Genomic DNA, 17,097 nt, shown 5'->3' with positions numbered 1-17,097 from the left:
GTACTGAAGATAAGTATTGTTATTCAAGACCTCGCCCCTAAGACCCCCCTCTCCACCCTAGAATGCCTCTGGTCATGCAGGTCAGATTCTCCTGATCTTTTCTCCCCTGGCATGTGGTTAGTCATGTGGTAGACCCCCACCCTTAGAGGAGAGCAAGGGGACGGGAGGAAGCCCCATCAAACCTCCGTACAAGGAAGATAACAAGACGGGCCCTGATAGGTCAGTTTGGAGAAGAAAGCAGTTAACTCCTCTCCAAGGGGTTAAACGGAGCCCTAGCCCACTCCCCAGGGCAGTTCTTTTGAGCTGCCTGTGAGATTTGGGTGTACTTTCTCTTTACTTGCCCAATAAATCTTCTCTAGGGAGTGGAGTCTTGGCTCTGAATTCTTTTCTTAGCCAGAACTCAAGTACCGAGGTTGCTGAATCCAGGTCTGTCTGACTCCCACTCAGACACCTGGTGCCATTCCTGCCGCCTACAACATAATCAGTACTGAATCTAGGCAATCACCAATGGCTACTAAAACCAGTAGGGGAAAGGCTAGTTAAACAGAGATGGAACAGCAATAGAATTAGGTGAGCTGGTCCATGGCTGCCTCCCATTTACCTGCCTTTCCCTTTTGAGAAAAATTCAGCCTTGACTTCCACCCAAGGCTGTAGTCTTGCCCCATCCCCAAAGGTCCACCATTTCAGCAACACAGCAAAACTTCCTAGGAATGAGCCTTCCTAGCACCATGGGACATTATCCAACCAAGAGGCTGGTCATTAATGAGTCCTTCAGACTTATTTATGACCAAAAGGTGAAAGTGTGAACGAAAAGGGGCCACATACTAAACCTGACAAGCTCAGAGGCCTGCATAGTGGGCCTTACAAACTTAAGAGACTGAAAGCAGCCACATAGGATGGTCTGAACACAAATATTCCTAACTAAAAGTGGGTCAAGGTGGGTAATCACATCCTAGGGCTGTAGCTTCCTTGACAAAGGTCAATCTTTACCTAAAGCTAGCCTGTATTGTCTTTTTGCATCTAAGATACTATACCTTTAAAATGTCAGAGTAATCTTTTCCAGACCCCTCAGAGCACACCCACCACCAGAGCATAAGATCACAGAATCCCTCATTGCTACTGTGTTCCCAGAATACAGTCTCTATGTGCTGTAAATGTTAATTATTTACCATCCCGTAACCACCAATGTAAAAGAAGTATACGTCTCTCCGTTTTACTTTTTATCCAATCTCCAAGATTTCCTCACTTTGCCTTTTCCTACCCCCTTAATCTACCTCAAAGGGATTTCACGTAACCCTCTTTAGGTCTCTTCCTTTGATTCTAATGTATAAAATAAGCAGCAAAACTGCCATTCTCTGGAACATTTTCTCAGTTCACTGAACATTTTGCTTTCCAGCAATTGTCATCAATTTGGCTCAAATAAACTCATAAAAATTCTCAAAAAACAAGTTGATCTGGTCCAAGGTCACCCTGTGATGCTAGATTCAAAAGATAGCCAGTTTCTGGGAGAGGTTATAGTGTGTCTTCCAGCCCTGCTCCCCAGCCCATAAGCTATAGCCCAGTGATAAACAGTAACCAGGAAAGCTGAATACACCCGTGATAAGGTACACAGGAGGGAGTAAGAGAAGGTATACCAGGCACCTTTGAAGAAAAGCTCCACTGTAGGGAGAACCGACAAATTCCCCAGAACACCAGAAGTTAGTATCAATCCACTTAGGAGGAACTGAAAAAGTAGTAATAATTTGGGGAATGTAAAGTACCAACTTATTTTATACTTTACAACACTTAAGTCAACACAATTAAACAAGAATTAATATACAAAGATATAAAGTATCTTGTTTACAATCATAGAAAAATGATAGTTTCAAAGAAGTCTGTTTCTATCCAAAACAATCCATGTAGTCATTAGCATATGCTCTCTCCTAAAGAAATTTAAATGAGGAATTGTGCAGGATTGTTTTCTCTGTTACTCTCGTCTATATTTTCTGCAGATTTAAGGTATCCTTCCTTCTCTGTCCCACCCACGTTGGTGCAAGGCCTCAGCCACCACCATTTCAGGTTTACTTCTTTAAGTTCAGCATCATCCTCTCCTTTGTCTTCTCTTTAACTATGTACCTCTAAGAAATCAATGTAAAATCCTTAAGTGTGATCCTCTAGGTAGAGGCTTTCAAACTTTTTAACACAACCCACAATAAGAAATACATTTTACATCTGGGGCCAGCATGCACCAGAAAAAGTCAATCACCAGCTCTACCATGAAGCTGCCAACCTCTCTGCCTCAGTTTCCCTGTCACAGGTATAAGAGAACAGTGTTACCCCAAAACTGAGGATTAACCAAGAGCGTCCATAAAACACTTAGAACATAAAAAGCATTCAGTCTATGGCTACAAATAATTCTTAAATAGTCCATGGTCTTTTTTATTGTAGTAGAATACGAACACAAGTCATCATTTTAACCATTTAAAGTGTACAATTCAGTAATATTGCACCCATCACCACTCTCTAGTCCCGGAACATTTAATACCCCAAGAGGAAACTCGTACCCACTCCACCCGTCTCCCGAGGCCCTGGCAACCCCTAATCTGCTTTCTGTCTCTAGGTCCACGGACTTTTTAAGTAATAAAGTAACACTTGACTAAAGCAGTTTTCTAAGGTAAAAGGGAATGTTCTTTGGAGTCATTAGTGCTATGGCTCATGAGACAAACTTCTGCTAACCACTTCTTAGGAAAACCTTGGGAGCCACTTTAAGTGAATTCTGTGACCTGTCTTGGGGTCAGAAATCCCTCTCTCCTTGGCAAGATTCCCAAAGCCTGGCCAGGGCAATGAGGAGATGGCTTTCTGCATCCACAAGAGGCGGAAAGAGCAAGCCTCATCTATGAGCAGGTCTCTTCAGGATGTCAGAGAATTTCACCAATGATAGCACATTCATCAAAGAAAGAATGTTTTATTCTTCAGTCTCTGCATTTTGAAATTCTGCTTTTGAAGCTCAACTCTTCCATCAAGGGGTGAAAAAGTGAATTTGGGCACATTTCTTGGCTTTAGGATGTAATATCATTTCCTTTGGGGGCCCCACCCCTCTCACACTCTGATGTGCCGCCCTTCCTTTGGAACACTCGACAAAAATAACTTTATTCTTCCCCAGACCTACTAAGGGAGTTGCCAGATGGAGGCTCCCTGAGGGAAGTAACAGTGGCAGGGAGGTTACTTGCAAAAGCAGCGCAGTTTCTCAGAGAGTAAAGCAGAAGGCTTCTTAGGCGAAAGAAGGAAAGAAAGGTCACAGTGAGGCACCTAAGATGCGATCCACAGAATATCCTTTAGTCCCAGGTGTGTAAGTCAGAAGCTTTTTGTTCTTTCTCTCGCGCCCCCCCCCCCCCCATTTGAAGACCAGCACAGCAAACAGGCAGCCAAGTCCTCAGTCGTTTTCCACGCGTGTCCACCCCCACCCCCGGCCCTCCCGCGTCCTGAGTGAAAGCCTGACCCTGAGAGGGCCAACGCCGCGTACTTGGAGTGGGGAGTGGGGAGGGGAGCCGGGGGACAGGCGACCGAGGGACTCAGTTCCGTGACCCAGAGTTCAGCGACTATCCCTGACTCCCAGGGGGTCACTTTATTGCTTTGGGGCGGGGGGGGGGTGGAATAGAGGGAGAGGCTTTAAGCAGCAAACTAGCCCCAGAAGCCTCACACCTCAAACTCCAGAACTGCCGCAGAACTGCCCCGAGTTCTGAAGAGTCCTGAACTAGAGTAAACTCGACGTGGACCAAAGAGAATTACAACTTTCCGAAGACCCGGGAGCCTGGCGAGCCAGGGAGAGTGCAGGTCCCCGAGTTTGCGGTGAAGCATCACCCCGGGCCCTCCACGCACACGAAGCCGAGGCTTCACCCCAGACCTACCGAAAAATGAGACCTCAAGAGCAGGGCCGACGCAGGAAGGCGTCACTTCCACGGGCGTGCAGGCGCTCCTGCCGTGGGTCCAGCACCCCGCCCTGCGCAACTCAGTGGCCGCGGTCCCGCCCACCCGAGGGCTGCGCGCGGGGCGCAGGGGGACCCCCCCAGGGCGGCCGCAGCGGGTGCAGAGGCCGCTGCGCCCTAGAGCGCCCGAAATGCGTCCCACGCGGGGAGCCGGTCAGGGCCGAGGGCGGGGTTCAGAAGGTGACAGCACTGGGCTCCCTCCGCCAAGAGTGAGGCAACTGGAGACTTCCCGGAGCCCGCGCGCGCTTCCCGCAGCCGCCCCCGCGCCCCGCGGGTCCCGGCAGCCCGCGCCCGCGCCCGCGCGGCGGCGGCCCCCACCTGAGATGGTCTCCCGGTAGCCCTTGGTGAAGAACTGCATGGCCGTGGCCGCCCTCCAGGGCGTCCTGAGCAGCCCCTGCCGCTGCGGGTCTTCGCCCAGCGAGCGCAGGATGGACGAGTAGGCGGCGGCCAGGTTGGGGAGGCTCAGGTCGTTATCCTCGTCGCTGCGGGGCCGGTCGCCCTTCCAGCCGCCCGCCGGCTGGGCGCTCTTGGTCTCGGGCCGCGGCGGCTTCTCGGCGGGCCGGCTCGGCCCGGGCCGCGGCGGCTCCCCCTCCAGGCAACCATTGCTGCACCGGGGGTCCCGCGGCTTCGCCGGCGCTCGCACCGGGCCCTTCTCCATGGCCCCGCCGCTGCCGCTCCGGAGGGACGGTGGGACGCTGCAGGCGCCGCGGCTAAACTTCGCCGGAGGCCGCGGGCAGTGGGCTCGTGGGCAGAGAAGCCCGGGCAAGGCAGGCGACTGGTCGGGGGCACCGGGACAGAAGCAGCCCGGGGTTCTTTTTATGGGCCAAGCGGCTCTGCCGGCACCGCGGGGCGTCCCTATTGGTGGGCGCCGCCTCGCGTCACGGCTGTAGCCCCGCCCGTCGCCCCGCCCCCGCTCCGGCGCCCGGGAGGGTCTATGGGGCGAGAGAGGCTCCGAGCCGGGCGCCGCGGGGCGCGGGCTGCCCGCCGGGGGGCGCAGGACGCCCGCCGCGCTCCCGCGCTTTGGCGCCAGCGGAGGGCTGTGGGTCGGGCTCCTCGAGTTGTTGCGGGACGAGCGAAATCTGAACGGAGGCAGGTGTCTGGAGCTGGGACCTCGGCGGGGGGCGGCCCGGTCTGGAGGCCCGCTGAGCCCTCTCTTTTTAGGGAAAGAGGGTGCTGCATCGGAAGTGCCCCGGTCCCCCCGCCCTGGGAAAGATGAGCCGACCGGTCGCCTCGTCGGGGAAGAGACTGGGTTAAAGGACTGTGGGAAAGGAAACCATCTCTTATGCGCTTAGGGCAATAGAATAGTATGACTTGAGACTCCTGAGTTCATAGTTTAAAACACGCGCAGCCCACCCTCTGCCCGTTTCAAAGGGAAGGTTACAAGTGGCCCTAATGTGAGTCATATCTATGCCTAGGAAAGTGGCGTTTGACCCTGGAGAACTTTGACCCTGGAGAACTTGATTTGCAATCGAAGCGACTCCTTTGCCCTGATGTTGATACAAATTGTGAAACATTATTGATCAATGGACTCTTAACCAGTGACATCTGCTTTGACTCTTTTAAGATTTAAAAGGTGACTTTTTTTCCTCACTGGAGGGATTATGAAATAATCCCAAAGGTGAGTTTTAAAACATTGTTAACTTAAGAAACATTCAATCCTGAGATAAACTTTTTGTGAGCCAAACTGTCAACATATGTTGGGGAGCCAAAATCTCAACGGATTGAAATAATGCTCCAGAAAATGGCAGTTTTGCACCTTATTTTATACATTACAATCAAAGGAGAGGACACAGGTGGGTTACGTGAAATTCATTGGTGATAGATTAGGGAGGTAGGAGAAAGCAAAGTGGGAAAACCTCTGGGATTGGATAAAAATAAAATGATAGACACATATTTCTTTTACATAGGTGAGTACAGGATAGTTAACAGTGAATAGTTAAGATAACAATAACAATGAGAGGATTCAGGGTCTCGGCCCTGGTGCTTTGAGGGCCCTGAAAAAGGGGAAACTCCTTTGTTTTGCAAAGGCTTGTGTTAATCAGGTATGTTATTTCAGATGCAAAAGACAACCTATCTGGTTAAAGTGAAAATTAACCTTTGTGAAGGAAAGGGCCAGACTACCAACTATAAACTGCTTAACCCGTTGATCACTGACCCATGAACCCCAGTAGGGGGCGTGCAGGAGGTAGCTGATCAATGACTCTCTCATCATAGATGTTTCTGTCTCTCCCTCTCCCTTCCTCTCTCTGAAATCAATAAAAACATATATATTTTTTAAAAAGTTTTAAGCCCGGCCGGGTATGGCTCAGCAGTTGAGCATCAACCTAGGATCCAGATTGAGGTTCAGTTCCCCATCAGGGCACATGCCTTGGCTGCAGGCTTGATCCCCAGTTGGGGGCATGCAGGAGGCAGCAGATCAATGACTCTCATCATAGATGTTTCTGTCTCTTCTCTCTCCCTCTCCCTTCCTCTCTCTGAAATCAATAAAGATATATTTTTTAAAAATAAAAAAGTTTTCATTTCAGACCATCTTTTGTGATTAATTTAGGTCTCTGAGTTTGCAAGGCTGCCACGCAGGCCTGCCCTGAGCTTTTCAGGTTTAGTATGTGGCCCCTTTTCATCCACAACCTGTATCACATTATCTTATGATTTGCTCCAGAGGGTTTCTAAGGCTGATTTTCTGACATATAAACAAATATTAAAAGGCTTGGGATCAGACAAAGCAGGAGGGAAGCCCCTGGAATTATTCTATATTAATAAAGTAGCTCAGTCATTATAATTAGTGTTTATTGAATGTCTGCTCCAGGCATAGCTCTGTTCTAAACATTAAGGAAAGAAATATGGAGATTGACTGGCCTCTTAGGCATCTTTAATCTAAAATAGAAGAAATGTTCATGTAAATGGGCTTTTTAAAGATAGTTATTGAATTTCTATGTACATTAAATACCCAATTACATAAATCAAGAAATATGAACATCCTTTGTAAAGTCTCTTTGTCACTCTCCTAATATTTATTGTAAGGTTTTTTTTCCCCCTCATTGGCAAGGTCCTGCAACATTTTTTCCCTTTAACTACACTGGCCACTGGCCACTGTTTCAAGCATAGTTGGAGACAACATTGAAGGATGGCCTTATATTTAACAAATGAAAACAAAGATGCCAAGTGAGGTACTTTAAAAACGGAGAGATTTGACGGAGATGCTTTCATTAAGTGTTTTGCTTTGTGTGTTTTGTGTGTGTGTGTAGCAATCTTTTGTGTTCTTTTAAAACCATTTCTAAACATTAACTAATACTATATTTCCCAAAGACAATTTCTAATGGATTTTTTACCCTAAAAATTAACATTTTCTTATGAAGACTGCCACTGAGGCATCAGCACGTTTGTTGCCAATTATCAATACAAAGTCTCTGGATTTGTTCTAATACATATTTACCTGTAAAATGGAGGCAATGCTTTTAGCTAAATGCCCAAAGGTAACATAAAGAAGCTTTAAAATTGCCAACATTAATAAACAGTTTGACAGTGAAATGTGGGTAGTTGGGTGGCTATAAGTAGAAATGAGAAAAGAGGAAAAACCTGAAAAAAGAGAGAGATGTTCCACAGAATCGATTAGCATAACATGGCCCAGGGGTAAAGTGGTGCGCATTCACAGCCAGGAATTGTGACAGCGTCTATGTTTCTAACCCAGTATGTGACCCATTTTCACCTTTGACCCAAACTGGGAGTTGCTTTCTACCGAAAAGCCTGGGGTTTTTGTTTTGAACTCTTCCATTTCTAGGGTAGTGACGGCACAGAGAAGCAGGCGAGTGAAACGCACAGCATCGAGGATCGCATACTGCGGGGCTGCAGGGAGGCACCCGTCAAGGGTGCCAGGGAAACCACCCTTAGGCGTTTGGCAGTGGGAAATGGAAAAAAGCAAATTTCTTTGCGTGCAGTTGATGGAGGCTCTATATTTACATTCAAACTTTGGAGGAGATTCTGGATCAAGGTGGAAAGATATACGGGACACTGCCTTATCCCACTCCCCACTTCCAGAAGCAGGACTGTGGAGTCAGTGGAATCCGTGGGTGTCTCCCCGAATCCCCCGGGCTCAGCCAGCTGAATGGAGGCCCTTCCCTTCCGACGGAGGCGGAATGGAAGTGCTCCCGGGAAACCCCGGTGGGGCTCGGGGCTGCCTGTCGCTGTGTCCAATTCAACAGAGGCAGGGGTGAATCATACAAGGCGTTTATTGAGAAGGCCGGCCAACCAAGAAGGCACACGAGCATCCAAAACCTGTCTTCAGGAGTGGCCCGAGGGATCGGGTTCTGTGGGGCAAACTGAGGCTGGGAATGGAAGGCAGCTAGTGCAGTCCTGGAAGTCATTCTTTTGATCTTGGTTGCCTGGGGATGTCTGGGGATGTCCCGATAAGGTGATATTTTAACCACTGTTCACAGCTGCTGGGCCACCTCAATTGCTTCAGTCTAGGATCAAGGGGAGTGTAGGGTGCAAAGGCCTAGGAGAAAGAAGCCTAAGGGGGAAAAACTCAAACCCCTGCTTGCATAAGTATATGTGTTCTACAATTTTATAAGTAATATAATTATATTTCAGATTAATTCAGGTGCTCAATCTTTGGACATTGTAAGTGCCCCTATCAGAAGAACATTTAGAGAGAAAATGAGAGAATTTGAACACTGAGCTTACTCTCCGAGATGGAAGGAAGGGCTCCACACTGAGTTGAGGAAACTATCCAAAGACCCCTCACAAGGGAAGAACAGTCATACCCCCAAAATCTCATGTCCCTGGTAAAGGATGTTTAATACCATCTCAGAAGAATGAGAGGATGCTAATAAGACAGGTGCTAGTGGAGAGTACACTCTTCCACAGCTGAAGGCTGTCCCAACCTTCACTGTTCCTCAGGGAAGAAGAGATATAAACTCCTCAAGCCACAAACCGTAGCAGAGTCAGGAAAACAAATGGGCGTCCTGCTGTAATGGGAAATGCAAAGGAGTCACCCTCAGTAACAGGCATGGACAGAAGGCAGAGAAGCAGCCTGGCAACTGCGCAGGCATGCAACAGCCAAACGAAACGAAACGAAAGAAGGGGGCAAATAATACAGCATGTGGAAGATGTAAAGACAAAGAATGCGACTGAGAAGAAACCAAAGCTCATGGGCCCAAAGAAAATTCCTCACAAATCCTTTCTGCTACAGAACAACTTAATAAAAACACAAATTCAAATAAGGCAGAAACCAAGATAATATAATAATAGAACTGCAAAAGGAGTTGGAGATCTAAGGAAAGAAACCGAGGATCCTATTATTATGGAATTAATTAGACCATGTACAAAATAGATACTGTTGAAAATTCAATTACTGATATGAAGTAAGACACTAGAATGAATGTACAATAAAAAGAAGATGACAGCTATTAGAGAAGACCAAGATGACCTAGCATAAGAATAATTAGGGTTCCTGAGGTAGAGAACTCAACAAATGAGAAGATATAGTCAAGATATAATATAAGCATATTTTTCTACCAGAAATAAACCTCTATATGTTCAAGTGATTACAACAAGAGTACCAAGACAATTCAGTGGGATAAAGAAAACTCTTTTCAACAAATGGGACTCAGACAACTGGATACCTACATGCAAAAGAAAGAAGTTGGATCTCTATCTCACACCACATACAAAAATTAACTCAAATAGATCAAAGACCTAAATGTAAGAGCAAAAATTATAAGCTTCAGAAGAAAACATAGGCATAAATCTTCATGACCTTAGTAGGCAAATATATTTCTTAGAATAACACCAAAAATGGAAGCAACAAAAGAAAAAAAGATAAATTAAACTTCACCAAAATTAAAAACTTTTGTGCTTCAAAGGATACTATCAAAAAAGGGAAAAGACAACCCACAGAATGAGAGGAAATATTTGCAAATCATATATCTGGTATGGATTAGTATCTAGAATATATAAAGAACTCTTACAACTAAATAATAACTAGACCAGCAGAAATGGAGTGGGGCTTGGGAGCTGGGGTGCAGAAGGGGCTCAGGGCCAGGCTGTGGGGGCTCCGAGCGAGTCAGATGGGCAGCAGAGACCTGGACCTTCCCAGCCCAGGAGGTTCCAGCTGCCTCCACAACCAGTCATCCTGGACAAGCACCGCCCCTCGTGCCAGAAAACCAGGCTCTTGAGTCTTGAATTCATTCCTCCAAGAGGAAAAACAAGTCCTCTGAAATTTCAAACAGAAAGAAATGTTAGGAAAGGAAAAAAGTACTCCACATTCCAGAGTTCTATGTTGGAAACATTCTTCATGTTACTATAACCCATATGCCAATGAAAAAACCAGCCAGTTCCTAAGGATTTGCATCCAGAGATCAGCAACTACCTGGAGCTACTTTTTGTTTGTTTGGTGGTGTTTTTTTTTAATCCTCACTTGAGGATATTATTTTCATTGCTTTTCAGATAGAGTGGAAGGGAGAGAGAGAAACACCAATGTGAGACACATGGATTGGTTGCCTCCTGCATGCACCCTGACCAGGGCCTGGGATGAGCCTGCAATCAAGGTATGTGCCCTTGGCTGGGATCGAACCCGGGACCCTTCAGTCCACGGGTGGATGCTCTAACCACTGAGCCAAACCGGCTAGGGCATGGAGCTATTCTTATCCTTAGGAATACTGCTGAAGGACAAAGTGTTGAGATTTGCTTTGAACTTTATAATCCTAGAATTCAGGAGATCCAAGTGATCAAATTAGAGAAACAACTTGATGACAGCTTGCTACACTTGCGAGATGTCCTTCCTGAATACAGAACTTTTGATATTAATATGAAGCCAATAGTATAAGAATCCAGCCAAGAAGTTCCTATTAATCAGCTGAAAGTAAAAATGAAGCCTAAGCCCTGGTCCAAACACTGGGAGTTTCCAAAGTTTAATATTAAAGGAATCAGGTTTGATCTTTATTTAACTGAAGAGCAAATGAAAGAAGCTCAGAAGTGGAGTCAGCCATGGCTCGAGTTTGATATGATGAGGAAATGTGATACTTCACAAAGTGGAGCCGCAATATGGGGTGAAACTGAAGCATCGAAAAAGTCCTGATCGGAAAATGAATTCAGCTACTCGTAGAGGATATACTGACTCTCAGAGGAGTTTTTAGAGACTAGTTTAATTTCATATATAAGGACATTGCCATTAAATTGACTAAGAATTCATTATTTTATGAGTACTGTTTTAAAAATAGTGTCTCAGTTTATTACTTTAAAAAAAGAAATATATAAAAATAAATAACAAATAGACCAATAACCTCATTTAAAAATGAGCAAAGGATTTGAAGACACTTCTCCAAAGAAATATACACATGGCCAATAAGCACATAGCCATCAGGGCAATGTCAATCAGGGTATAAGTGAATGCCACCTCATACCCACTAGGATGGCTATATTAAATAAGATAGGAAATAACAAGTGTTCCTGAGAATGTAAGAAATCGGAATACGTACACACTGATGGGAGTATAAAATAGTGCAGCTGCTTTAGAAAACAGTCTGGCAGTTCCTTAAACCGTTCAATATAGAGTTCCCATAAGACCCAGCAATTCCAAACCAGGTATAAATCCAAGAGCAATGAAAACTTATGTCCACACAAAAATTTGTACATGAATGTTTATAGCACCATTATTCATAACAACCAAAAAGAGGAAACAACCCAAGTGTCCATCAACTGATGAATGGATAAACAATTTGTGATACATATATATACTGGGATGTTATTCAGCTATAAAAATGAAGCGCTAATATATCCTATAGCATGGATGAACCTTGAAAACATCATACTAAGTGAAAAAGGTCAAATGCAAAAGCCTATATATTGCGTGATTCTATATATGAAATGCCAGAACAAGCAAATGCATAGACAGAAAGCAGATTGCTGGTTGTCTGGGGGGAGTGGGGGGTAGGGAGTGACCGCTAATAGGTACAGGTTCCTTTTTGGGGGTGATGAAAAATATCTGATATTAGATAGTGGTGATGCTTGTACAATTTTGTGAATATACTAAAAGCCACTTTAACCAATGTCACCCTAATACATTTAATTAAAAATATAAAAACCACTGAACTTCACACTTTAAAAGAATAAATATTTTGGTGTATGAATTACATCTCAAAAGAATATTTATCTTAAAAAGTAAAAATACAGTTTGCAAAAATACATACATAGTTTTCTAGAGCAATATGTTGTAGAAAATTTTGAGACAGAATGCTTAACACCGAGCTGCGTAAACTCCAAGGATGAAGAAAGCTTCAAGGATAGAGTTTTTTGAGCATCCAGGCAAGAAAAAACCAAATTGCCTAAATGGGGTTGGGAGTAAGGGCATAGCCTTCAATTTTTCCATAGCAACATCCGTTGCCAAAAAGGGTGGGGGTGGAGGGGAGACAACTTTGTAGATTTAAGGAAAGTAAGTTATACCCACTCAAGAAAGCTTTCAAGTGTAAGGATACACCATCTCAAACACGTATGAACTTAGAAAACACAACTTGAGCATCCTGGAACCAGTTGCTTGAGGATACCGAGGGAGGACTGTATATCCCTAGTGGTTCTGTTTCTTTGGAGAACCCTGACTAATACAGATTTTTCAAAATCAATCCTTTAGATTTTCTTCAGATCCTTTTTTTCCTATTAAATTGAAATAAAATGAATGTGTTTCCATTAAAAATAGCATTTCTGGTTATGAAGCCATTTGGCAAAGGGTTTCAATGACCCTTTAATGAAGAACTGGAATTTCATATTAGAAAGCCACTGACTGCATGGTACATAGTTATGCTCAACAACTGGTCCAGCATGGATATGAAAAAGCCATCACCTATGGCTTTTTAGTTACCAATTCAATAAACTGTATGTGGTTCTCATTCTATAGGGTAGGCTCAGTTATAAATCCCATTAAGCTCCAAGAATAAGCATATATGTTCTTTGGTTAATCTTTTCCTATCGGCTCCACCCCTGTCCCTACTGGGATCTGTTATTCTGTTCCATGAGTCCATTGCCTCTGGACCTGTTTTGTTCACCAGTTTATTTTGTTCATTAGATTCCACATATTAGTGAGATCATGTGATATTTGTCTTCCTCTAACTGGCTAATTTCACTCGGCATAATAATCTCCAGGTCCATCCATGCAGCCGCATAGTATTTCATTGTATGCATGTCCCGCAGCTTTTTCATCCACTCATCTACTGATGGGCACTTGGGCTATTTCCAGATCTTAGCTATTGTAAATAACTTCCAGCACAAGATTTGATTGTAAGACTTCCTCCTAAAAAAAGAGAACACTTGGTTATACATAGCTTCTAACCTTGAGCTACAGTTATGCTACCAAGCCCCCCATTGTTTCAAGTCCTTGGTTCTCCAGCTCTGATGGAGGTCTCGAAGGCATTCAGAAATCCATGGGCTTATATTCAGGGCAGCAGGAACTTGGTAAATTCCACTTTCCCCCATTAGTGACAGGCCACAAATCCCAGGGAATGCATGCAAAGCATCTGGATGACTATCCAGCCACTTGGCAAATCCTCCTACGAGGCAATTTTTTTTTTTTTTTAATATATCTTTTATTGAATTCAGAGAGAGGAAGGCAGAGGGAGAGAGATGGAAAAGCCAATGATGAAAGAGCCGTCATTGATCAGCTGCCTCCTGCACGCCCCCTACTTGGGGATTGAGCCCACAACCCAGGCATGTGCCCTGACTGGGAATCAAACCCCAATCTCCTGGATCCTAAGTTGATGCTCAACCGATGAGCCACGCCCAGCTGGGCCTACGAGTCGATCTTGAGTTGATTAGATGTAATTTCTATTTTTCTCAAAGTTAGTGTATTGGAGATTTTTCAGCTTTAGAGTTCCTCCCACCCAAAAAGAATAATAGGTGTCAACAGGCTTATTTGGTCTTCCATGACAACCATTTTGCTGCCTCATTATACACCACCTCTTTATTCTGTTCAATTCTCTTTCTGAAAAACAAAACTACTTTTCCTATGAGACACAGAGATGCAATGCCACAAAAAGTTGATCCTCCATGAGATTCAAGTCCAGCCCCCTGTGCCTGTGCCAACCCATTGTCATAGGACATACTTCTCCTGATATAGGTGATGGCTTTTTCATATCCATGCTGGACCAATTGTTGAGTGTACAGTAAACACAGGAAGCACAGTATACAAATCGCATGTCATCTTCACTGTCTTCGGGTACTCCCAAAAACTTCCATCTTCCAGCTGAAGGGCTCTCAAGCCTGCTAAGCAAGTTTATTTACTCATGAAGTAAACATGAAGGCCAGTGTAGGTCATGGCTGTGTGGCCACTGTCATAAGGATGACCTGTTCCAGGATCCTTTGATGGATTGAATGGAATACCCAGGTATGAAGAGCCTCAGAAACCACAGCAATTTAGATTTGATCTGTCTTCTGTGGGAAAGACCTGCAGAGAGTAAATCCACTCTATTATATCATCTGTGTTCAACACATCTAAGGAATCCAATATATCCAGCTCTGAAAGTGCAAAAAAATGCAATTGTCAACCTGCTGGTCCCCAGTGAAGATAGTGCTCCAGCAAAACCTGGACGCAACGCTGGAAGAACCACTCTGCACGAACATGCAAGTCTGCAGGAAATTCAGCCGCTCTCTTTCACAGCCCCCACCTGCCACATGTCCTCTGTGGCCACCGTGCTGCTAGGGAGGCAACATCTGCCATGACCCTAACTGCCCACGCTTTCAGTTCTCAGCCAGGCATTGTGAAATGGCCCAATCAAAAAAGATTGTCAAACTCATGGGGCAGCACTCTGTCAACTGCGACAAAGATTATCTGGACACTGAGCATCATATATCTGCAAAGAGTGCCATCAGCCAGGTCTGACGACAAAGCTGTACATCCCACCTGCACATTTCCACTGCTCCCACAGTCTCTCTGATCTCTTCCACCATTAGGGTAGTAGCTATTTCTGGAGGAAGCCTGGTTTATCCAGAGTGCTGTGGAGGATTTGTTTTCTAGTCAGCAGATGCTTTCAAGTACTAATTTAACTGTCAATGAAAAATAAATAAAAGGTGTTGCAAATTCTGTAAGATCTTAGCAATTCATGGAAGCTCTGTTGTTATTGAATGTATCTCCCTCTCAGTTGCCTGGGGAACTGCATTTTAATGTCACACATCAAGCAGTTCTTTCCTGAATGTAATAGTAATTTTTCTGATGCCATAGTTAAAGCTGTTCAAATGTTTGGCTTCTGGCAAATATTTCCTAACATCATTCGTGACAGTGATGGATCTGATTCGATTTTAATACATTTTAAAATCCCACTAACTTGTTTAATAACCGGAGAAAGAATCCTATATAAATGGAAAATATCTTTATTTCCAGAAGAGTTATCTAAAAAGATAATACATGTGAATCTATAATGATCTGATGTTTCAAGACCATGGTTGGTCCTCTGCAGAATAGCAGCTCGGAGGCCAGCCGTGACCTCTCCTCAGAGAGGTGCCATGTAGCAAGATGAAGCCCTGTACTGGGTGGGCTGTTCATTTCTGGCAGTTACTGCTAGATGCCTACCCCGTATTCCTTCTCCCTCTCTTTTCTTTACTGAAAGATCTCCAACTTACTTCAAAGAAGATATGTCCCTGGACTTACTTGGCCAAAAATATATTTTCCATTTCCAAGCACCCTGCAGCTACAATGGTCATGTGACATGGTTCTGTCGCTGGGTGGCACTTCTGGGAAAGGCCTTTAAAGGGGTGCAGATAGGTGCTCAGCTGATAGGTGCCCTTTGTGCCCTTCACCTTCTTTCTCCTGCCGGGAGTGCAGAAGCCATGCTAGAAGTGGACTAGCCATCTTGTGCCCAGGAGACCATAAGCACATGCTCAGGAAGACTGAACAGAAAGGTAAGGAGATCCGAAATCCCTGATGACTCAGCAAAACCTCCAACCAGCCTTTGACCACCTCTTGTTAGGCTTCCCATTTCTTGAGAAAAATGCAACAACTTATTGAGCCACGAATGTTTGAGTCCCTGTCATTAGCAACCAAACACAATTCCTACTTGATACACAATTTGGTAGTGTAAGTGGAATTGTTATTGGTGAAAATGGAGTTCTTAGGGTGCCATAAGGAAAAGACTTCCCTGAGGCCCCCAAGGCAGGATGGGGTTTCATGGAAAACTTTATTGATGATGTGAAAATTAAGGGGGTTCCCCTCCAAGTTTCCATCCCTGTCCTTCCTGCCATGGAAGAAGTCCAATCTTCAGCAGGGCCAGAATCAAGGCCACTGCTCAGAATTTCTGTTCCATATTAAAGTACAGTCCCATCCAACATCCTGCGGGTGGAATTTGCATAGCCATAGGCCATGCAACTGCTGAAGGCCACATGGCTATGGAGAGAAAACAGGTGAGCAAACGAATGAGTAAAGGTCACAGAGCAAGAGAGAACAAAAGCAGAGCAAGAGAACAAGAAAGGAAGGAACTCTTTTTCTGGGGATTTTAACTTTCTAAGATTTTGTGCACTACTGATGGGGTCCATCCCCTAACCAATCCATTGTTCCCCAGGTTAGACTGACAGGCAAGCACCTTCCCTCCATCACCCCAACTTCATTGTACGTGCACCCATCTCCCCCTTTGTTTGATCCCTTCCCCCAGTGATTTGCAGAGTTCCCTGGGGAACATGAAGCTGTAGCTTCCTGGTAAAGCTGCCCAGATTACCATGCTTACAATGTCTGGCTTCCCCTTTGCTTTCTTCCCTTTATTAATATTAACTAGCTAATTACAATGATAACAGAATGCTGCAAGTAAATTGAAACTAAGTGTTTGGACAGAGAGCTTTAAAGGTCCACCAGTTGGAGGCTGGGAAGCTAGTGGCCCCATTTTGGCAAAGCATGGCATTTGGTCAAACTGTTCTTTGCTGCACCTTGCTTGCTGTACCTCCATCATCACTACGGTGGCAGAGTAGGAAGAGAGATGGAACCTGGGTTGTTGATATTATTGTCAAGTCATTCTAGAACAGATTTGCCACCCCAAGACTTCTTACTGGGGAAGAAGAATGATCCTTTATATTTTCTTTCCTTTTACATTATAAAATGCATTCTATTTTAGCCACATACATGAGAGGAATAATTCCAATTATCTTGCATGGTGGCTGGCATATC

At 44.9% G+C, this 17,097-nt stretch overlaps 1 protein-coding gene and 2 pseudogenes across 1 annotated transcript in view; 1 reads left to right on the top strand and 2 right to left on the bottom strand.

Moving 5' to 3' along the window:
• The window catches only part of GCH1 (GTP cyclohydrolase 1), a 34,008-nt gene extending 29,385 nt beyond the window's left edge, over positions 1 to 4,623 (bottom strand). The window contains exon 1 of the mRNA XM_087820369.1: positions 4,284 to 4,623. Coding sequence (XP_087676495.1) covers positions 4,284 to 4,623 — 340 coding nt within the window. The remainder of the gene's footprint in view (positions 1 to 4,283) is intronic.
• A 276-nt stretch (positions 4,624 to 4,899) lies between these two features.
• On the top strand, positions 4,900 to 11,040 carry LOC107525950 (large ribosomal subunit protein bL19m-like; annotated as a pseudogene).
• A 2,261-nt stretch (positions 11,041 to 13,301) lies between these two features.
• LOC107525951 (geranylgeranyl transferase type-1 subunit beta pseudogene) lies at positions 13,302 to 16,882 on the bottom strand (annotated as a pseudogene).
• Between the last annotated feature and the right edge of the window lie 215 nt (positions 16,883 to 17,097).

Source organism: Miniopterus natalensis, chromosome 1 (assembly GCF_054644295.1).
Source record: "Miniopterus natalensis isolate mMinNat1 chromosome 1, mMinNat1.hap1, whole genome shotgun sequence".
NCBI classification, from domain to species: Eukaryota; Metazoa; Chordata; class Mammalia; order Chiroptera; family Miniopteridae; genus Miniopterus; species Miniopterus natalensis.
Note: the sequence above shows the minus strand (reverse complement) of the source record. Positions and strands in the feature narration are given on the sequence as shown.